Below are 23,522 nucleotides of genomic sequence, written 5' to 3' on the forward strand. Positions count from 1 at the left end.
ACCCCCCACCTGGGGTATGCCTACACTGGAAAAACCCACTGAAGTGACATCCCCCTCCACCGGCACCAGGGGCTCTGAGAACCCCTCTAAGCACAGACATGTGCCACCATGTGCCATATCACTTCCCACAAGTCTGAGAGGAGGCGTGAAAGCAACATGTCGGCACCGGAGGACCTAGGCCCTAAAAGAAGAGACACTGGGAACCCTCTGCATGGCCATTACTTCCATGATGCATTTTCTATAATTCCATGCCGGACAAGGGAAAAGAAAATCATCTCCTTTGACCTTCCCTCGTGCAGTTCAGAGGAAGAGGACAGGACAAGGAGTCTGCGTCCATAGCTAGCACAGACCCAAACACACCACTAACTCGCCACATGACTGAGAGGTGGCTTTAGCCCTGTATCCAGTAGCTGGTAGCTCCATGCTCTAAATCGTTCCAATGCGGCGGTCTAGGAAGGATGAAGGGACGAGTCAGCACCGCTGAGACTCGAACCCGAAGTGCAGACTATGCCAGGCCGGTACCCTTCCGGCTGCTTGCAGATGTGTCCAAATCCGCGCCGTTTTCACAGGCTGCACGCAAAGAATGCAGCCAACATCCGGTGCATCCTGGGCTGTGTGTGTGTCTGAGGTGCGGGTGGTATGTGACATGCCTGTGACAGAACAGAGCCCCCACATTTTCAAAGATGCTCTGCCACTGTCACCCCACGACAAGAAGCAGAGAGGCCTCACAACAAAAAGGGAAGGCTAGCCCATACTGCCAAGTGCTTGCCATCATTTCCAATAAAGATGTGTGCACAGAGCACGAGGAAACGGCCTGTCGAAGGAGTCAAGATGGCCATACCAGCAAGAGAGGGGGGATCAAGCACAGTCCTCCCTTCTCCTTACCTTACCGCAGAGAATGCAGCTAACATCCGGTGCATCCTGGGCTGTGTGTGTCTGAGGAGCGGGTGGTATGTGACATGCCTGCGACAGAACAGAGCCCCTGCACTTTCAAATACCCTCTGCCACAGTCACCCCAAAACAAGAAGCAGAGAGGCCTCACAACAAAAGGGAAGACTTAGCCCATACTGCCAAGTGCTTGCCATCATTTCCAATAAAGATGTGTACACAAAGCACGAGGAAACGGCATATCGAAGGAGTCAAGATGGCCATACCAGCAGGAGAGGGGAAAAATATCAAGCACAGTCCTCCCCTCTCCTTACCTTCCCCCAGAGAATGCAGCTACATCCTGTGCATCATGGGCTGTGTGTGTCTGAGTAGCAGGTGGTATGTGACATGCCTGCGACAGAACAGAGCCCCCGCACTTTCAAAGACTCTCTGCCACTGTCACCCCACGACAAGAAGCAGAGAGGCCACACAACAAAAGGGAAGGCTAACCCATACTGCCAAGTGCTTGCCATCATTTCCAATAAAGATGTGTACACAGAGTACGAGGAAACGGCCTGTCGAATCAAGGTGGCCAAAACAGGAGGAGAGGGGAAAACCATCAAGCCCAGGACAGAAAAGGGGGAGAGCGGAGTCGAAAAGAGCAGAGGAACAGACGGAGGCACCGACCAAGAGAAAGAAAAAAGATAAAAATAAAGGTACTGTGAATAATAATGTGGGGAATAAAATAGTAAAAATGTTTAAAAACTGCATCACGGTTTCGGGAAAGTCGCCCAGAACCAATGACAAGAAGAGCAGACGGGGGAAGAAAAGCAGGGAAGAGTGGCAGGGGAGTTCATCAGACGAATCAAGCAGTGATGACGAAGAAAGGGATCACCTAAAGGCTTGGGTAAAATGGAGAGGAGTGGTGAGCAAAGAAAGACGGAGTGGGGTAGGGGGGGCAGGGGCAGAACCTAGAGAGGCCCCGGTCCCTACACCACAGGGAGCACCAGCTGAGCCCAGGGAAGCCCCGGGCCCGGCACCACAAGGGGCACCAGTAGTCCCGGTGCCGCAAGGAGCTCAAGTTTTATCAACACCACAAGAGGTACCGGTAGGGCCAAGCATAGGGGCAAGGGCCACACCACCGGGGGCAGTACCGCCAGGGGAAGCGGCGGAAAACGAGGCGCCGCTCATGACGAAATATGGCAGGCCAACCATGGGTAAAGACGCACAGGGCAGGTCAATGAAAGCGATGGCTTGATACATAAATGACAAAGTAAAGGAAAAAATCTGGAGAAAAGAATTGATCGATATATTTACATTATTAGATTGTCAAAAGAGGGGGATGAATGTAGCACTGGAGGACATGAAAGAGGATGAAAAAAGCTTACTAAAAAAGGGGCCAGTAGTAAGGAACTTTGACAATTGGATGTCGGCCTTCACCATAATGTCTACAATCATATTACAAAAATTCCCAGAAGACGGGATAGCGTTGGTGGCATATCAACAGAGGGTGCTGAAGGTCCACGCAGCATTTGGAGGGGCCGCATGGCTGGAGTATGACCATGAGTTCAGAAAGGAGATGGACTTCTTTCCGGACATGGGCTGGGACGAAGAAAACTTTAACCTCTACATTTTTAACGTGCTAAAAGAGAAATGGGATTCCAAGGAGCGGAGCACAGGAAGACAGCAGAGAAGGCGGTACTGGCAGAATGATTACAAAACGGATTATAGATCGAGTGGCAGAAGGTACAAATCCAGCTATGACAGGAATAGAGACCAGAGTTTTCGGAGCAGAAATTATGGGTCACAGAGAGGATGGCAGAGCAGCCTGCCCCCGACAACACAGGGTGGGGGCAGTGGGAACACGGGGACGGCACGAGCGGAACCAGGGCAATGCAGGAGCTTTGAAAAGGGAGTACCATGCAGCTGGGGATGGAAGTGCAAATTCAGCCACAAGTGCGAGAGATGCAAGGGTGACCATAGCAGCTCCAAGTGCACAAGGGCCGCGGCGCCAAGCGGCAGAAGAGATGAGACGCGGAAATGAAAACTGGGACAGGAAAGGGGCCACGCCGGTGAAAATCGAGAAGATGGAAAGGTGGCTCCGAAAATACCCCGACCAAGAAGCGGCAGAACAAATCAGACAAGGCTTTAGAGAAGGTTTCAACATCCCGTTTACCGGACACGGAGCGCAAGACATTCCTAGGAATCTAAAATCAGCAAGCGAAAACAGGGAGATAGTGACCAGTAAGATCAGGAAGGAAGTAGAACTAGGGAGGGTAGAGGGCTCGTTCACGGCCCTACCATTCGAAGAATTTTTATGTTCACCACTAGGGCTGGTGCCGAAAAAAGAGGAGGGGGAATACAGGTTGATACACCACCTGTCCTACCCTCCGGGTGCCTCGGTGAACGACGGCATCGCTCAGAGCGAGGCAACAGTATCATATTCAGACTTCGAGGAGGCGGTGGAACTGGTCAGAAAGGCAGGGGAAGGGACATGGATGGCGAAAGCAGACATTAAATCGGCATTTCGCCTGTTGCCAGTCAACAGCAGATCACAAAGATGGTTATGCATGCAATGGGAGGGGGAATACTTCATTGACAAATGCCTTCCGATGGGGTGCGCCATCTCATGCGCATATTTCGAGAGGGTGAGTTCATTCTTACAATGGGCAGTAGCACAGGAAATGAGGGAGTCTATGATGGTGCATTACCTAGACGATTTTTTATTCGTCGGCCCCAAAGGTGCGGATGTATGCAGGGCAACCCTGGACAAATTCTTAGAAATAAGGAGCGAGTGGGGTTTTCCTCTAGCGAAGGAGAAAACGATGGGGCCAACACAGGTTATCCAATTCATAGGTATAGCGATTGACTCAAACAAGGGGAGGTGTCGGATCCCAGAGGACAAGGTGACGGAGCTGCTGCAGACAATAAAGGAACTACAAGGAAGAAACAAAGCAACAGTGAGAGAATTGCAAGCACTGGCAGGGAAACTGAACTTCGCAGGAAGAGTCATACCTCAGGGGAAGGTGTTCCAGAGAAGGATCGAAATGAAAACGAGAGGTGCTACCAAAGGGCACCACAGGGTCAGGCTAGTGGGGGAAATCAAGAGAGATCTGGAAGTATGGGCAGAATTTCTGAAAAACTTCAAGGGGGCGGTAATATGGCGCTCACCGGTGAACGATGAAGGTAAAAGGGTGTTGTTCACTGACGCAGCCGTTGGCTTTGGTTTTGGCGCAATACTGGGGAAAAAATGGTGTGCAGACAAGTGGCCAAAATCATGGCAAGTGGCGGAATGGACAAAGAACATAACGCTGCTGGAGCTCTTCCCGATATGGGTCGCGTTATGCGCATGAAGGGAAGAGCTAGGGAACAAGGAGTTGGCGGTATGGTCAGATAACATGGCGGTGGTGCACGTGTTAAACAAGGGAACTGCGTCATGCAGAATAGTATTGGAATTAATTAGGGCAATCACCCTTGAAAGCCTAAAAATGAATACATGCATAAAGGCGAGGCATATCGCTGGGGAAGAAAATGTGGTGGCTGATGCAATCTCTCGCTTTCAGTGGGAGAAATTCAGGGAGCAGAGACCGGACGCCGACAAGGAAAGAACGCCCATGCCGCGGAAGGCATGGGTCCCGTTGGAGGCACTAGAAAGGAAAGCACGGTTGGCCTCAAGGTCGACTCAAAAGAGGTGGGAGAAAAGAAAGGGTCATCGACAAGCTGACCAGAAAGGCCCTGACATACAAGACGGGTAAGCAGTACGAAAAGCATGTAAAAGATGTGTTGATGGAAACAGGTGGAAAAGAGGTGGAAAAAATTTCAACAGAAAAAATTTGTGAATTTCTTGAAGGGGCATTTGCCAAAGGGAAAAAGAAAAGCTGGGCAGCAGCACACCTGACGGCGGTGGCATGTACCACAAAAGTGGCGGGCATGCCGGACCCCACTGACAGCGCTAAGATAAAATACGCTATGAGGGGATGGGCGAAGTTAGAGGGGAAGAAACCAGATAGCAGAAGGCCGGTAAATTTTAGGAAATTGATAATTCTGCTGAAAGTGCTACAAGACACGTGCAGTAGCACGTACGAAACCGCGCTGTTCAGGGAAGCATTTGCGCTAGCTTACTATGGGGCTTTCAGAATAGGGGAACTGGTGGCCAGGAATACGGTGGCAGGAGACGGCCTGGCAAGAAAAGACGTTAGTATGGGTATCAAGGGGATGTCGATAATGCTAAGGAAATCTAAGACAGACCAAATGGGGAAGTGGAGAGCAATAGATCTCAATTGCATCAGAGAAAAGGACCACTGTCCCAGATGCATCACCCAAGAATTCCTAGATCTGCGACCAGAGGTCGACGGACAGTTATTGATCCATAGGGACGGCAGCGCGCTCAGCAGGTACCAGTTTCAGGCAGTATTAAAACAGGCGGTGGCGAAAGCGGGTTGGGATCCAGCCGAGTTTGGGACACACTCTTTCACACTCTTACTGCAAGAGCACAGGGCTGCATTTCATAAGACATGGCTTACACCGGAACAATCCGGACATGTTTCACCAGGATGGGGTGCACCTATCAAAGGATGGGATGGGGGTTTTTTCCGACAACATTTTTAGGGCACTCCAGGAACGAGGTTGTAGGTAGGGTGTTTTTGGGGGGGGCCTGAGCGGGCGTAAGGAACACCCACTCAGGTGTGGCGGCATGTGCCCAGGAACGAAGGCTCAGGGATAACAAGGACTCAGGAGGAGCCTTGAGCAGCTTCGGAACTGGACACAATGTGCTCAAAAGCATATGGCTGTGTAATTATTTTTGTTGTGTTGTATTTTCTGTAAGAAAATAAAATGCCTACGGCCTACAATTTTTCCATACACATCAGTTGTCTGTAATTTATTACTTAGGTAGGGATCTGGTAAGAGAAGCAAAGTGAACCCACACTACTCAGCCTATGACCCAGGCCCCGGGCCGCATGAAATGCGGGACGATAGAGGGTCTGGGAGTTTAGGCGCGGGGTGGGGGGAAAACGGCGCAAAAGCGTAGGGAGGGGCGACCGAATGGTGCCACAAGAAATAAAAGCCCAGGAAGGGCAGGAAACAGCACCTGGTAAGGTGCGAATTGTAACAGCAAGAGGTCAGGGGGTAACCCGGCCGCCCCCAGGAAGGAAAAAAAGGCCGGGGGGGTATAAGTAAGCCTGGAAAAGGAGAGGCGGCACAAACCAGGTAAGAGCTCACCTCTCTCAGGTAGGCTCTTGGTACCTGGAGAAGGGGAAGGAAAAACGTTTGCCACCCAATCTACCCTAGAAGAAAAACGGAAGAAGAGGGGGTGCAGGCAGGAGCAGGTACGCCGAGTACTCTCTCGGTACACGGTCCAAAAAAGAAGGAGCGAGCAGAAGTAAGAACGCCGAGTACTCTTTCGGTACACGGTCCAAGAAAAGAAGGAACAGGCAGAAGAAAGGAACGCCGAGTACTCTTTCGGTACACGGTCCAAGAAACGTCGTAGGCGGCATGTGCCCAGGAACGAAGGCTCAGGGATAACAAGGACTCAGGAGGAGCCTTGAGCAGCTTCGGAACTGGACACAATGTACCCAAAAGCATATGGCAGTGTAATTATTTTTGTTGTGTTGTATTTTCTGTAAGACAATAAAATGCCTACGGCCTACAACTTTTCCATACACATAAGTTGTCTGTAATGTATTACTTAGGTAGGGATCTGGTAAGAGAAGCAAAGTGAACCCACACTACTCAGCCTATGAGGGAGCCGAGGGCCCCGTCACACAGCCCCCCCCCCCAGGGCGCCAGCAATCGGTACTCCCCAGTGCCCCGCACCGGGAAGAAAAAGTTCAACCTGCCAGAGGCAGGAAAAATTAAACTGAGTGATTTGGATGTGGGGGAGGAGTTATAGGAATGTAAAGAAATAGAAGAAGGTCCTGTGTCAGAGGCAGGGGCCTCGTGAGGTAAGTACTGGGACGAGGAAGAGTGGACGTGAAGGTAATGCACTCGTTTGTGAATGCACTCGTGTATCCATCCTATCAGGATTGCACTGTGCACCAGAAAACACAATATACAGCTGTGTATAGATGTGCACGTGTTCTAATTTGTTTGCAGCCTTATAGCAAACACTCCTTTCTTTAATCGCGTATTAATTAATGAATCTACTATATTATAAATATGTATGGTGCAACGGAAAAAAATCTCATGTGCTTATCACTTCCCGCTAACTTACAACCCCCGACTCACACAACGGATGCCCCATGGTAATATAATATCAAGGTATGCACAGGTGCGCCTGTCCCCGTTACCTGCGCCTGCGCAGATGCCTCTCATACCGGGCACCCCTGGTTGCATAAGTCTGCAGAGAGATGCACAGTCCGCATTTTAATGCACGCTGAGTCCCACCTCTCACACCTGAGATCGAATGTAAGGTCAGCCTACAGATGGAAGGACTGGCCCTGTTGCCTGTGCACACCCCTCTTACAAATCATGAACTCGCTAATGTCGGTCTGTGCATTGATGGGACGGTCGCCTGGTCTACAGAGTGCCCTCCCAGAGCCTGTGCCCCCGCAATACTGGTGTCACACAGTGAAAAAAGGGGGTCGAGCAGGGAGTTAAGAGTCAGGGGGACTGAGTGTCAGAAGAGGTGCAGAGTGCCCCCCCACAGCCTGTGCCCCCCGCAATACTGCTGTGAGACAGTGAAAAAGGGGGCCGAGCAGGGAGTTAAGAGTCAAGGGAACTGGGTGTCAGAAGAGGTGTATGTCTCCTGCACGTGACTATGGTGACCAGATGTTGAAAATGAAAACCTGGGACAGGTTAAAAACGAAACAGTAGGACAAGCACCCTAAGCACATTCAACCTCTCACCCCCTCCCCCCCTCTGTCACGCCCCCTTCCATTGTATTCCCTCCACGTGGGATGAGGCATTAAAATAAATATTTCCAGCACGTCTCATATATATATATATATATATATATATATATATATAATCATGAGCCACTATAGCGCTTTGAGGAGCTGTTGCTTTGCTATTGGTTATAGGCTTCGCTCTACTGTTTGTTTTAACCCGTCTTAGTGGTGAAATCAGTAGATGCGGGGGATTATGGACAAAAATGTTGGGGGTTTGAGGCTGACCAGGGGTATCTAGCGACGGTGATGCTAGAAAACAGATTGCCATGTAAAAGGTCAGCTTGGATCGTTGAATTTCAGAGCCGGCCACCCCCCTTTTCTCAAAACGGGGACATGTATTTAAAAAAACTCTCGGTACGGACAGGGTTTCGAATTCCAGGACGGTCACGGCAAAAATGGTACGTCTGATCACCCTATGCACGTGGGCACTGTACAACGTAACAACACAATAACAGGGGTGTTGGTAGGGGTGGGGCTATAGCCCCTGATCTTTTGGTTGTAGCCCCGATAGAATCTCAAGAGCTACAGCCAAAAGACTAGCTAGCCCCCAGTCTCAACAGTTCCGACATCAGCATAGCCCCGGGTCTTTTCCAGACCTAGCAACTCCCCTGTGTCTTTAGACTGCCAGTGGGTCCTCTCAGCAGGTGTGAACGGACCGCTAATACCTACTTGCTCCCATCCCCGCCTCTCTTGCTCCCTGGCACACATCCATCACCCCAACCCCACAACACGACTGCCCCGCTGCCCGCGCTCCCAGATACTCACCCCTTGGATCGGAGGAGACCCCCGGGGGAGTCCAGATGATCGCAACCAGGGCCAGCAGAAGTGGCATCCATTGCCAGCCAGACATGCTGGGCTTCTGTGGGACGCGGGCGTGCGAAAGAGTGGTCTGGACGGGAGGCGAGTGTGCCGGAGAGCGACGGGTGTTCCACCCGCGGGTGGCTATCTCCCGCTGCTCCTGGATCTACGAGGTGGGGGGGGGGGGGGTTGAGTGCGCTGCTTCCCTTGCCTCGCCGATGAGTGTAGCGAGTCTCCGGCAGCGCTCTGATGGCACACCCGCAAGTCTGCGGTGCGAGTGCAGGGCTCGTTAGTGAGTCTCTAGTGGCGCTCCTGTGAGTCCGCAGGGTGGGTGCAGGGCTTGTTAGTGAGTCTCTAGTGGCACTCCCGTGAGTCCGCAGTACGAGAGCAGGTGTCTGTAGCGAGTCTCTCTGGTGACACTCCCGTGAGTCCGCAGTGAGAGTGTAGGTGCCTGTAGTGAAATTCTTTACTGCCACTCCCGTGAGTCCGCAGTAAGTCTCCGGCGGCTCTCTAGTGGCACTCCAGTGAGTCCGCAGTGCGTGCAGGTGTCTGTAGAGAGTCTCCGGCGGCTCTCTAGTGACACTCCCGGGGGCCCGCAGTGCGAGTGCAGGTGTCTGTAGTGAGTCTCTCTAGTGGCACTCCCTTGAGTCCGCAGAGCGAGTGCAGGTGTCTGTAGTGAGTCTCTCTAGTGGCACTCACTTGAGTCCGCAGAGCGAGTGCAGGTGTCTGTAGTGAGTCTCTCTAGTGGCACTCCCGGGAGCCCGCAGAGCGAGTGCAGGTGTCTGTAGTGAGTCTCTCTAGTGGCACTCCCGTGAGTCGGCAGAGCGAGTGCAGGTGTCTGTAGTGAGTATCTCTAGTGGCACTCCCGTGAGTCGGCAGAGCGAGTGCAGGTGTCTGTAGTGAGTCTCTCTAGTGGCACTCCCATGAGTCGGTAGAGCGAGTGCAGGTGTCTGTAGTGAGTCTCTCTAGTGGCACTCCCGTGAGTCGGCAAAGCGAGTGCAGGTGTCTGTAGTGAGTCTCTGTAGTGGCACTCCCGTGAGCCCGCAGTGCGAGTGCTGATGTCGGTAGTCGGTCTCTCTAGTGGCACTCCCGTGAGTCCGCAGTGCGAGTGCAGGGGGTCTGGAGCGAGTCTCTCGTGGGCCCGTATCAGGTCCCCTTGGTTCTGTGGTGAGACTGAACCCAGATCTTCCCGGGGGTGTAGTTATTCTTCTGCCGGTCTTTGGGAGAGTCTTCTGCCGGCCAGTTTTAAATCAAGGGCTCCTCTGCAGTCAGCGCTCTCTGGGCGCTGTCGTGGGCAGAGCTGCTTGTGGGTGCTGCCGTTCACCTGCAGTGGGTCATCCTGTCCTAAGCCTGCCGCCCACTGCACTGCACTGCACTGCACTGCACTGCCCAGTTACTCTCGTCGTGGGTGTGCGGCGCGTCTCCACTCAAAGCCTGCCTTCAGTGGGCTCTCGGAGCCGAGCCCCTCTTTAAAGAGGCTGCGGGGGCGGGGCTACGGCAGCCACCGGAGCTCAGGGGCGGGCCAGGGGAGTGGGTGTGTCTGTCAGTGTGCCTTTTTTCTGCCATTGTGGTCTGGGTTAGTGTGTGGCTTTTTATGCGCCTGCTTGTTTCTGCATTCCTTTTTGTCCGGGTGTGCTGTGCGCAGATTTTAATATGCATGTGCGTCCTTATGCGTGTGCACGTATCTCATTGAATCTATGTTTCATTACATGTATATTAGAGCGCACGCGCCTGTGCGTGCACACATATAAGTGCTTATGTGTTCATGTCTGCATTTCTGTTTGAATGCGTGTGCATTTGCAAACTTACTTTCGTGCAAGTAAATGGAAGCAGCGATGCTTAATATGCAAAGTGTGAAAATAGTTGGCTAAATATATATGTGCATATGCCTGTAAACAGTCATTTGAACCTTTGAGTGTGTAAACCAAGGTTTTTGTGTAGCATATTTTTGGATGTACTGTATCTCCCTACATGAGAACGTGCATGTTTGTATAGAGGTTTGTGTCAATATACATGCAGGGGGTGGGGTCTAGTACCCCTGGCCCTCGCCTCTTTCCTGCTAGCCCTGTCACCTGCACTCACAGCATGGTATGCTGGAAGCCAGAATAGGCGGCTAGTGCTTTGCTTGCAAGCCTGCTGCTCTACCCATGGGTGCTGTACACATAGAAAGGACGTGTGCAGAATTGTAAACTTGGGTAAAGTAATCTAACCGGCTCGAATCACAAGTGGTCCGCAAACAGAGGACCGGACCTCGATGCAAACAATGCCTCTCTTGTCACGCTCCTACCCTCTGGAACTCGATCCCCTATCAGCTCAGAATGCACCCACAATTCTCCAGTTTCGCGAATTTCTCAAAACGTGACTTTTTCAACCCCAACGGACCAAGGACTAATCCCAATGGGCGCACAGACCACAACTCACAGTACTGAGCTACTGTTAAAAGATGCCAGCTCAATCACTGCCTACGCAAGCCTTGTACAGCGCTCCTCTGCTCTCAAGCAAGTCCGCAATTCAGACAATTAAATAAAAAGGTAAAATGATGCTTTGTGAAGGATAGGGGCCTCTCACATGGACCCTGGGTTGGACAGCTCAGTACTGCACAGCATTGCTGAGGGAAATCGCATTTGTGTATAGAGGCCCCGCCCCTCCAATATGGGCTTTCTTAGTGTAAAAGTACACATTTTGGAGGGAGTCAGGAAGGCCCCACGGCCAAGCTGTCCATCACACTTCATGCCCATCCACATAATTACACATGTACATGCAGAAACTTAAAAACACATATTATTTATTTATTTATTTATTATTGAATATAGTTGAATTTATATCAACTTTTTCAATTTTTACATAAAACGATTCATAAACAAAGTCAATTACAAGGAAAAATACATCAAATTCACAGTAGAAAGGAATCAGCCAGTTAAATTCATGAATTGAGAAAAATTGGTAAAATATTTCATGATATGATAAAATATCTACAAACAAGTTCATCATTATAAAACAGATAGTGTAGCACCAAATTCATTCCATGTTCAAAGCCTTTAAAAAATTAATAGTGGCAATTCTTATGCTCATACATTCGGTTGCTGCCAAGGCGACCCATCTGTTTCTTGGGTCAATTTGTGCAAAATACGCAAAATGATTCACAAAATGAACACTTCTCATGCTCATGAGGGCCGGGCAGTCCAATATTATATGTTGCAGAGCTTCGACAATAGCGGCATTTTTACAAAATCTGCACCAGTTGAGATCTGGGGAAATTTGCTTCCTTTTTGTTTTGACCTCACGAGTGGGCCAGATGTTGAGTCGCAACCGTAGGGTAGCAGTTCTAATAGCAGCAGACGGAGCCAAACATAGATAGGATGCAGTTTCTCTGTATCGTTTAGGGCCAAATATTGCAGAATCAAAGTCTTTGTAAGTTAAGCATTGAGCTCTAGTGTCAATCCAGTCCATCATATACACTTTCTTCTTTGCTTGTTCTGGATGGAACACGAGAAGATCAAGTGATATATCGGCGTTCACCATAATCCTCAAAATACTTGTGGACCAATTTTTAGGAAAAATTTCTGATGATTTAAGTAGATAACTGGAAATAGAGGATAGTGTAGAGTTGTCACATGTGGATAGCAAGCATTTACGAAATAAGGCACATAGTCGCCAATTGTGAAGGGCCAATAAGGATATTAAGCCTAGTTCATAGCGCAGCAACGCACCAGGGACACATTGTGGTAGGTGTAAAATTGCTCGCCAGAACTTGGCTTCTAATAAATTTAGAAAACCTATGGGAATGATTTGCGTTTCAAGACCATAAAGAATGGTTGCTACAACGTTCTGATTCCAGTAAGTACACATAATTAATCTGGCATGTATGCAAAGAAAGACAATCCAACTTGGCAGGTTCGGACGGGTCCATAAAATTGTCTCCGGCACCAAAAAGTGGCCTGCAGCTGCAAATTGCTATTAATTCCTTTTGCGACACTGTTTGAATAGTACCCAAGGGAGAGTTTGTTGATAAAATGTGTTGAAACTTGTGCATTTTAAAGAAAATTTATTCCGCAACACTGGTCAAAACTATTAGCCGCATAGTGAAGTAACTCATCAAACTGGCCCACAATGGCCAAAAGTGGCCCACTTTGACCAAAAAAACAGGCCCACGCCAGCATTTAGCATTTTCGGTTTGGCCATGGGCGTTTTGCCTAATGGCCAGTTCGACCTTGCAACTTAGCATGGTGTTAAAACAGGCAGCAGACAGCCTTTATTTACTGTTAGGGGAAAAATAATATGTGGGAAAAGCCTCCCTCATGTAAGCATGTGCTGCACCCACCTGTGCTAAGATGGTGAGATTCAAAAGAGACGCCCATGGGCTTTAGCACTTCTGAGGTGAACAAGTAACAGAGGCAGCTTTTGGTGCCGGAGAGTGGAGAATAGGGTGCTAGCGGGAGGCTGGGTTGTGTACTGGACACCTGGGTGAAGCCCCAGACCCCCTGATTCCGCCACTGAGGTGAACCCCTTGTTACTGCATGCATCAGGTGTCATCGTACTAGCGCTTGCTCAAAGTCAGTATTTATTACTTTATAAAATTGGTTCAGTTCACTCTATGGGGCCTACCTCACTTCTGTTTCACCAGACAGGGGAAGCATAGTAGCCTTACTGACCCCGGATAGCTCAACATGCTGTGCCTTGGTAGGTGGTCAAATAAGAATTTACTGGGTTGAGAGAACAATGATGTTGACCAGGTGCCTCAACTGGTACCATCCATCCCCTCTCTAGTTGCGACAATATAACTCACCATTCAGCCAGAGCTCTGTTGGGTTGGTCAGGAATGGTCCCAGCGATGGAGAGGGGTTCATGTTGCGCAAGCCATAGGACTGTGGGTGCGGTGAAGTGGGTACAATGTTCCAATTTCATATGTATCCAGTGTAGTTAAATGTGAATGGGATATGTTACTTAGTGTTACTTTTTGGTTAAATGAATACATATTAGCTTTGCACGTGCATAGAAAGACAAATGCCAAAACCACTATATAAAACACGGCCAACAAGGAATTTTCATAATACGCATGCAAGGAAGAGGACTGATCATAAAGAATCCACTGTGAAGAAAATATGAAAGTTAAACATGCATGCACAATGATATACATACACAGGGAATTTATAAAAATCTACATGTAGTGGGCCCTTTTTACATATGTATCAAAACACGGCAGTCAGGGTTTGACTTTGAGAAAATGGTTTTGGAGAGTTTCAGAGGCCAGAGGATGGGTAAATAAGTAACTACAACCTCACTTTGTAGCCGCTTCTTAGCTCTTTTAAACTCTTGCAGATTGTTTATTTTATTGCTGTGCTTTTAAATCCTATTTCACAAGGGAAGTTTGCTCTAGTATCACTGACGTTAGACTCAATTGCTTTTTATAACACTTGGGTCGTATGTTAACCTCATAGTGCAGCTAGGTTCTTTATACCTGAACACTGTTTCTATTGTGTGTATCTGTTCTTATACGCTTTGTATTGAATAGAACTGCACCACCCAGACAGCTCTGGTAGTTCTCGCGCCGTTAAAAATGTGCAAATCAGGCATGAGAGCGCCGGCGCGAGAACACCAAGCGGTCTGTGGCGGTCATATAAAAAGCTGAGTAACGCCATGTGCATTACTTTGTAGCCGCTTCTTAGCTCTTTTAAACTCTTGCAGAATTTTATTGGTGTGCTTTTAAATCCTATTTTACGAGGGAAGTTTGCTCTACTATCTCCGACGTTATACTCAATTGTATTTTATAAGACTTGGGTCCTCAGTTCACCTTATAGTGCAGCTAGGTTCTTTATTCCTGAATGCTGCATCTATTGTGTATATTTGTTCTTGTACGCATTGTATTGACTGTAACTACACCACCCAGACAGCTTTGGTAGTTTTCGCGCCGTTGAAATTTGCAAATCAGGCACAAGAACACCAAGCAGTCTGTGGCGGTCCGTGAAGGGCAGGGAAGGAGGTAGGTCTAAATTCTTTTCCTTTACCGCCTGCTACTTTTCAATTTGAAATATTACGGGCATCATTGAAGTTTTGAATGCCATTAATGCCGCAAGAGCTAGGCTGGATGCCTTTAGTAACCCACCGGCCATGTGAGATGTATCCACTTCATTGAACCCACAGAAAGCTTACGTGGCCCCAACCACGGTATAGAATACCAGTAACAACGCCCTCACAACTCCAGCTCATATGCTTCACACAACTCCACCTCCATATGAGGTTGCTTTCAAGGCCCATATTGAGGGTGAGAGTGGAAGCAGGGAAGGAATCTTGCAGCTGATGACATCCCCGGTAGTAGGGCAGTGCTACACATTAGCACAGCAATCAACTGTGCACATCTGTGAACGTATCATAAGCAACATGCCAAAGGAGGTTTCTACTTTGGTTATTACTGGAAAGAAAATGGAGAGAATACTCGTTCAACCCACATGCACACTGAAAAATATGTTATTGAATACCAGGTCACTTATTGCACGTGCCCTGGAAGTAGCTACTCATTTTGAAGAGTGCAAGATAGATATATGTGCTCTCACGGAAACGTGGAGCCATGAGGCAGCTGGTCCATCTCTATGTCTTGTCTCACCAGAAGGGTATAGCATTCTGCGACAGGATAGACGAGAGGGTAGAGGGGGTGGTGTAGCACTGATTTTTAAATCAGACATCAAGATTTTGGAGGTTAAAGTTGAAGATATCCCAGGATCTGAACTACTAGTTGTGAAAATAGGTATTAGCGCTGAAATGTGCGGGCTACTTTGACCCACTCAGCAGTACTCCCATCCATAACAAAGTTGCACTTCAGCAGAAGCAGCAAAATGACTGTGCTGGCTCCTGTGAGCACCATTGCCTCATGGCAAACCTGCGTTTTGCAACAACAAAAAGATGGCTGCACCATCTTGCCAAGCACATATGGGGCAGGATGGAACAAGGAGGCACACTGAGAAAACCTGTCATTATGTTCTGACATGTACCAAAGAAAGGGAGTGAAAAAACAGCGCTGCTTTGCTGCAAGCCAAAGTTCCCATTTGAAAAGGGGAAATATTTCCAGCTAAAACTAATGCCGTTTTGATGCTCTTTTCATCTGATTCCTCAACAAACTACTGTTAGTAATAAGGCCCTGCCATGCCCATTCATATCCCCACGGTGCTTCAGCAGAAAAGAGCCTTATTCCTGAATGACAGGCTGTGCCAGCCTAACCTGAGAAAATCAACAAAAACTTTCCTTTAGCTACACGGGAAATGCTTACATTTTGCTACAAAAGGTCAAAAATCACTGCTTGAAAAGAAAATCATAGCTTTCTGGGTACCTGTCAATTTCAGGAGACATTTGCCTTGTACAGATTGTTGTGTAAAATAAGCTGGCTACAACTAAAGAACAACATTGGGAAGTAGATGGAAGAGAAATACCAGCAACATTTACACATGGAAAAATGGGCTTTTGCAAACCAGAAAAAAATGCCTGTTTTAAAAAGTGCCATGTTGAACAAAACCTTGTCTGTGCCTAGTAATATAAAGGGGTTTGTTGCTGTGGAATATATAGGGGATGTTTATCCAACAGGTTTGTTTTGATCCAGGACAAAATAAAAGAAAATAAAACTGTTAAACTGCAGGGGCTGGATTTTTCAAGCTACACAAACAGGTTTTTCCTGTTGGTCAGAGCCAAGGCTTCCCCCAAATGGAGCCACCATAAACTTCCATATCACGAAAGTGATAATTGCTAGGTTGGAAAACTTTGACTGACCAAGACAAAGAAACTTCACATACTAATCAGACTTGGGTCTGGGCTGATCTATCTTACAATGGAACTTCCAGGACACGGATGTGTAAAGTGAAAAATCACACCTACTCGTGACTTCTACAGGAAGCTTCAAAGGAAATCTCTGTGATAACCCTGGATTGAGGGGATAGTTTGGAAGCTATGCCAGTATATGGGAAACAATACTGAACATTTGCTTCTAAAGACTATTTTAGAAATAAAACTTGTAAGATTGTTATCTTTGCAACTGGATTTTGCAGAAATGTAAATAATTAACAGCTTAAATGTAATTTTGTAGGTTTTCATTTAAGACATGGTAGCCTTCACTGCCATGTTGGGAGTAGAAATGGCAAAGAAGTGGATATTCGGAGTAAAGGGTACCGGGTGCCATTGTACAATTGAATACAGAGGTGCCTAATAATAATCTATATACATGTGTAAAGTTGTAGAATTTTAAGTAATATAATTCTCACTGATAAGGGCGAAAAACTGGTAGTAGAGCGAAACAAGGTCCTACCATCATGAGGATTGTACTGCTATGCTCTACATACAATACGTAACTTGCTTATGTAATTTGTTAAGATGCTTCAACATTATAAATGTACCATTTGTGGCAAAACTTAATTTTAGCTAAAGTTACTGTGGGAGGTTTTGAACATTGTAAAACTCACATCATAAATCTGACCTCCTACCCTTGAAATCCAACCAGCTGAGAGCGAAGAGGTGACTATCACCCCTGACCAATCCAATGGTTTAGAGGCGTGCTTAGCTAGGCCTGCCCTACCATATACTTCTATGATGTCACTATGCATTATAAATAAGAGTCCCTGACAGGTCTCTAGAATTTCCTGCGCCAGCATTCCTGATCTGCTGATTCCAGATTTCCCTACAAGGCCAAAGCATTGCTGACCCTACTCCAGCAAGGCCAAAGCATAGCTGATTTTCTCCCAGCAAGGCCATTGATCCAGAAAAACCCACTAAATCCCATTAAAAAGGGTAAAGTTGTGGTACCTTAAGCATCCTGAAACCAGACCAGACCAGACCAGCTTCTTGCCACTACCTGCATGCCCGCTGACCCTTAGCATCCAGTGACCAGACCTTGCCCAGCTGTCTTTTGCCAGGAGAGTCCGCATCCGGTGACCAGCATCTTTTGTGACCAGAACCTGTTGACTGTCCAAAATCCCTAGACTTAAGCGTGGACTGTGAGTATGAATCCCCACCCCATAGAAACACATAGCCTACCTTATCTTGACCCTTTTGTCTCTATCCTACTCTCTACACAATCCTATCTTACTCTGGTAACTTGTTAAACTGTTAGAATTCTCTGTGCACCCTGTCCTTGATTTCTAAGTGCTAGCGCCATCTCTCTTTTCATTTCTGTCTGGTGTAAATCCTAAGCCCTTAGTTATATTTTGAGTAATCAAACTAATTTCCAGTTAAAGTTGAGCACTGGGGTGATAAGGTTGACCTCCCAAATCAACCTTGGAGCTTACTGTGTTCCTCTTTAACAATATAGTCTAGATAATTTAGTTTAAGTCAAATTTGCCTTTCTTCAAACCCGATTTTCATATTTTTAACTGCTCAATTTTCCTAAAAACGAACCTCATTCTATCCTCCAAATCTCTCTCAATTCACCACCTATACCCCTCCTTTCAACTCTATATTGTCCCAGTGATATATATCTACCCCCATCCCAAACACTGCATCCCAATTCAGTGTTTTTCACCCGTTTTATTTAAAAAACGTTTTTGCAGTTAAAACAGCTTCTGTGTAAAAATGCAACTTTCCAACGTGTGATTTGACTGCACTGGGTTCTCAATTTATCTTGTTTTGTGAACTGTATGCTTCAGTGATACTTTGCATGATGGTTACTAGTGATATAACATCAATGATACTGTGATAAAACATATGCATAGTACACACATGTAATTAATTATTTATCCAAATCAGAATGTCATTTCAGGCCTTTGCCAAGGGTTTAAAATCCGCTTTTCCCTCTTATTTTGTGAGGGAAGGTCAGATTTTGATTCTGTTTTCTGTTTCTTATCCCTGACTACCTGCTCGGTTATTTGTGGGTTGAGGGAACATTGCAGGGGGAATCCTTAACTTGGGTGCATTCTATCCTAATTCAAAAAGTGCTCCTTTGCAATTGTGCTTTGCATATGTTCTACTAGAAGGTTAATGTCAGCCCCCTGGGGCTGGCTCGGCCAAAGTTCTGGCTTTCCCACCACCTCCTCCTCCTCACCTGATGGACCAGAATCTGAAGGTGTAGCTAATTGGGGTCTTCTGGCAGAATAATCCTTCTTCTTTCTTCTTTTTTTTGTAGAGAGCTTCCTTATCTCGGAAGGAAGCCACATTGAAATGATATTTAACACTGTATCCTGTGGTCTCTCCCCCGAAAGGGACTGCTTGGGGAAAAAGCCAGCAAGGCACAAAAAAACCCAAGTGAACTCTGAAGTTTCAAAGGTATCCACTGAACACCAATGCTGAGTGGAAAGTGGAAAGTGGGCTCCGCAGGCTCAGCACAATGCTGCCAGAAGTAACGGAAGGGTCCGCAGGGGAAAGCGGCACCGAATGAATGGAAAAGGCCAAAAGAAGCACGGAAGCAAGGAATAAGACCGGGAATAGCAGGGAACAACACAGGTAAGAGCACAGGAAACAGAGAGCAGGGAAAAAAGTAATAACGAAGGAGAGAGGACCGAACTCCAGGGAAATATAGGTGCCGGGCAAGGGAAAGCAGAAGAGGGAAACCAAAGTGGCGAGCTAAGAGAGAGAGAGAGAGCGAGCGGAATAGAAAGTAAGCAAAGGGGAACAGAGTAGCGAGAGGGAAAACCCAGAAAGCAGGGAAACCGGAGCAGTACGCAGAAAAGAGGGAGAAAGAGCAACGGAGAAAATAACACAGCGTAGAGTAGCTGGGAAACATAGCGCAGGAACAACATTTGCAACGCGGAGTGACCAGGGAGGGCGTGGCTAATATGCCTCCCTGGGACGTTACGCAGAAGACTAGAGCGCTGAAAGCGAGCTGAGAAAAACGTGGCGGCACAGTTAATGGCTGCCGCTGAGACTGAAGCAGGGCTACAAAAGCCACAAAGTAGTGCGCTTGACAGTATACCCCCCTCCAAACCGGGTCCCCCCAGGTTTACCCAGATGAGCACGATAAAATCGTCTGAGGAGAATGGGTGTATTAAGATGAGAGACAGGTTCCCAAGAATCCTCCTCCCGGGAATAACCCTTCCAATGGACCAGGTATTCGAGGCATCCCCTCTTATACCTTGAGTCACATATTTGCGATACTTCATATTAGTCCCCAGTATTAGATGACATCCTTAAAGGATCTGCTCTAGAGGTCGTGTTTGGCCTCGCCTCTCGAAGTAAAGAGGAGTGGAACACTGGGTGTACACGTTTTAGGCTGAGGGGCAGTTTGAGGCGGAAAGCCACGGGATTGATCTTAGCAACAATTGGATAGGGGCCTATGAAACGAGGTGATAATTTGGACGGATGCGTCCATCGAGGTAAATATTTAGTAGAGATCCATACCCTGGTGCTCACCTTCCACTCCGGCACTTCCAAGCGGTGTCAGTCAGTTTGGGATTTATACCTCCTTTGACTGTCCTCAAGGCTGGCTTTAGCGGTAGTATGGCTTCTTTGATCTTCGACAACGTGTATTCCACAGCAGGTAGGTTGGACAAGTCTGGAGTACATGGTAATATAGCTCTAGGATGTAGACCATAGGTACAAAAGAACGGAGTGAGATCAGTGGCCGAATGGCGAGAGTTGTTATAAGCAAACTCCGCTGTGGGAAGAAGCGATACCCAGTTGTCTTGTTCTCTGTTTATGTAGCTGCGGAGATACTGTTCGAGGGTGCTGTTTAGGCATTCAGTCTGTCCATTGGTCTGCGGGTGGTAGGCAGACCGGGAAGAGGGGAGAAATGAGCCAGTTTACTCATGGCATCGACCGTCACCATGATGCAGGTGCAGTTCTGGGATACTGGTAGATCTACAATGAAGTCGGTGAAAATGTGACTCCATGGACGTGTGGGTAGTGGACTCTATTCAAGGAGGCCTAGTGGCTTGGTGGTACGATTCTTGCTCCTGTTGCATACTTTACATGACTGGATATAGCTGGCGACGTCTGCTCGCAATCCAGGCCAGTAGTAGGATCTCTTGATAAGATCTAAGGTACCCGTCTGCCCACGATGACCAACTGTCTTATGATCCTGACACCAAGTCAAAACCTGACAGTGTAGGGAGTCCGTAGGGACATATAGCCAATGATTGTGAAACAGAAGTCATTTCCGCTCAATGTACTTCTTTCTCAGATCATATGGTACCACGGTAACCAAAGCCTCTTTAACCTGTTGTAAGAATGTGGATATGTGGGCCACCAGTTTATTTTTTGGGAAGAACCTTTCCAAAGGATGGTTGCCGGAGTCTAAACCTCCCGCTTTCCGTGGCAGGGCGTCAGCTAGGGTATTCTGACTACCCAGAATGAAAGTGATGCGGAAATCGTACTGGGCAAAGAAGTGAGCCCATCGGGCCTGTCGTGAGTTGACACAATCCATTTTTTTAAGCACTTGGAGATTCTTATGATCTGTTCTGATAGTGAAAGGGTGAGTGCTCCCTTGAAGTAGATCTCTCCAGTCTTCACAAGCCAACTTCATAGCCAAGAGTTCTCGTTCGATCACTGAGTAATTACGTTGGCTCTCAGTAAGCGTCCGTGAAAGGTAAGCTATCGGGTGTTCCTCAAAATCTTGCTCTTGTAACAAGACCGCCCATATGGCTGCGGCGGATGCGTCGGTTTCTAAAATGAAGGGCTTACCCTGATCCAGATGGCGCAAGATGGGAGCCCGGCAGAACAGGTTCTTTAGGTGGGAAAAACTATCCTCAGCTTGGGAATCCCATACAAAGGGAGAAGACGTCTTTTTCAGCAATCTGGTAATGGGTAAAACCACTTCAGAGAATTTGTTTATAAAGCGTTGATAGAAATTTGCCACCCCTAGAAACCTCTGTACATCCTTTATAGAAGTAGGGGAGGGCCAGCTAAGGATGGCGTCCGTCTTCCTTTTGTCCATCTGCACTCCTTGTGACGACAGCACATACCCGAGATAAGGGACAGTACTGACCCCAAACAGACATTTTTCTTTTTTGGCGAGGAGCCGATGGAACTTCAGCTGATTCAGAACTTCTGTCAAATGGACCTGATGCTGCTGTGCATCTGAAGAGAATACCAGTATATCATCCAGATACACTATAACCGACATGAAAATTAGATTGGAGAACACTCTGTCCATGAACCGTTGAAATATGGAGGCGCATTGACTAATCCAAACGCCATGACATGATATTCATATAAACCAAAGGGCGTCCGGAACGCGGTTTTCCACTCATAGCTAGCCCAAATGCTCAAGAAATTGTAGGCACTGCGGATGTCCAGTTTAGTAAAAATGTTCGCCCCTGCACTGCTTCCAGGATATCGGTGATGAGCGGCATGGGATACCGATCCCGGATGGTTACTTTGTTTAACCCCCGATTATCAATGCAGGGACGGAGGTCTTGTGAGTCTCTTTTGGGAATAAAGAATAATAGGGCCCCTGCTGGAGATCTTGAAGGTCATATAAGACCATTCTGTAGGTTGTCGTCCAGGTATGAGCGAAGAGCCTTTTTTTCTGCTTGTGACAATGAGAACATCCTACCAGAAGGGACCAGTGCGTTGGGGACTAAATCAATGGAGCAATCTCCGGGCTGATGTGGGGGTAGGTCCAATGGAGTCTTCTCCGCAAATACTGCTTCAAAACCCGTTAGGTCAAAAGGAATGGAATGGACCCCAATCGTGTCTGCCGGTGAGCTGGTGTGTGTCATCCGCTCCAGGTAAAGTGGCTGTTGAAGGCAGCTCTTTCTACAGTACAAAGATTCAAAACTCAGGCTGTTTATAGACCAGTCAATAACCGGATTATGTTTTCGTAGCCAATTGATTCTGAGAATCATTGGGAAGTGAGCGGCTCTTATGATGTCAAAGTGTATCTCTTCAGAATGCTGCCCGATTAACAATCTTAAATGTTCTGTGGTCTGGGTGATGGGTCCAGAGCTGAGTGGGCTTCCATCAACCCCTTCTACTTTCTGATCTTCCTTCCGGTCTACTCTTCTTAGACCCACCTGGTCTGCCTATATGGTATCGACGAAGTTACCACTGCCCCGCAGTCTAGTAATGCCAAAGCCTCCACTTTGCGTTGATCCACCAGAAGGGTCATGTTGAGAATCATGAGTCTGGAATCCTCAGTCAAATCGGATGGAGCCACAGACAAAGAAACATAGGGACTAGATGCTACCCCTCAGTATCCCGTCCCTTCTAGGACCGAGGGCTCATGTTTTCCGAACGGCGTGAAGGTAATTCAGTGCAGTTTCGAATCTTGTGCTGATCCGAGCCGCAGTATGCACATAAGCCTTTTTCCCTTCTTCTTTTCCGTTCTTCGGGAGTAAGCGAAGATCTGGTGGTACCGATTTGCATGGGCTCATCTGTTCGTGTCGGTGCAGGTGAGGGAAGAGGTGGTATATCCATTGCAAGAGCAGGGTTATGCAGTCGGTGTCTCTTATATCTTCTTTCATGTAGTCTATATTCTATCTGACGAGCTGCGGCTAACAGCTCAGACAAAGAAGCAGGTCTGGGTGATCTTGCCAACTCGTCTTTTATGTCTTCTCTGAGGCCTCGTCGAAAAATAACAAAATACGACTGTTCAGGCCAACCTGCCTCGATCACCAATCACTTAAATGTGGAGATATACGTGAGAACATCGGTCTGTCCTTGCCGTATATCCAAAAGTTCCTTACAGGCGTAAATGTTATTTCAGGCCTTTCAAAGTTCTGTTTTAGCAAATTGATGAAAGCCCCATAATCTTTAAGGGCCGGGTCTGTTCTTGTGACCAGGGGAGTAGCCCAGGCCAGGGCATTACCCGACATGTTAGATATCACAAACCCTACTCAGGCCTGATCGGTGGTGAAGGTGTTGGGCCGAAAGGTAAAGTAGACATTGCAGGCATCCAAAAACTCCTTCAGTTTCTTATGGGTGCCATCGAATGTGCCTGAGGGGAGTGCCATGGGCGGCAAATCCACCTGTCTGAGTTCTTGGACTGTGACCAATTGTTTTAATACACTGTTCTCTGCTTTTAGGTTCTGTACTTCTACTGAGAGATTGCGTACCTCAGCG

General features: G+C 47.7%; 1 protein-coding gene across 1 annotated transcript in view; it reads right to left on the reverse strand.

The window, feature by feature from the left end:
• The window catches only part of FSTL3 (follistatin like 3), a 189,608-nt gene extending 179,629 nt beyond the window's left edge, over positions 1-9,979 (reverse strand). Inside the window, exon 1 of the mRNA XM_069647832.1 lies at positions 8,520-9,979. Coding sequence (XP_069503933.1) covers positions 8,520-8,604 — 85 coding nt within the window. The 5' untranslated portion in view covers positions 8,605-9,979. The remainder of the gene's footprint in view (positions 1-8,519) is intronic.
• Positions 9,980-23,522: the final 13,543 nt, after the last annotated feature.

The sequence above is a fragment of the Ambystoma mexicanum genome, chromosome 1p (assembly GCF_040938575.1).
Source record: "Ambystoma mexicanum isolate Mex_15411 chromosome 1p, UKY_AmexF1_1, whole genome shotgun sequence".
Lineage (NCBI taxonomy): Eukaryota > Metazoa > Chordata > Amphibia > Caudata > Ambystomatidae > Ambystoma > Ambystoma mexicanum.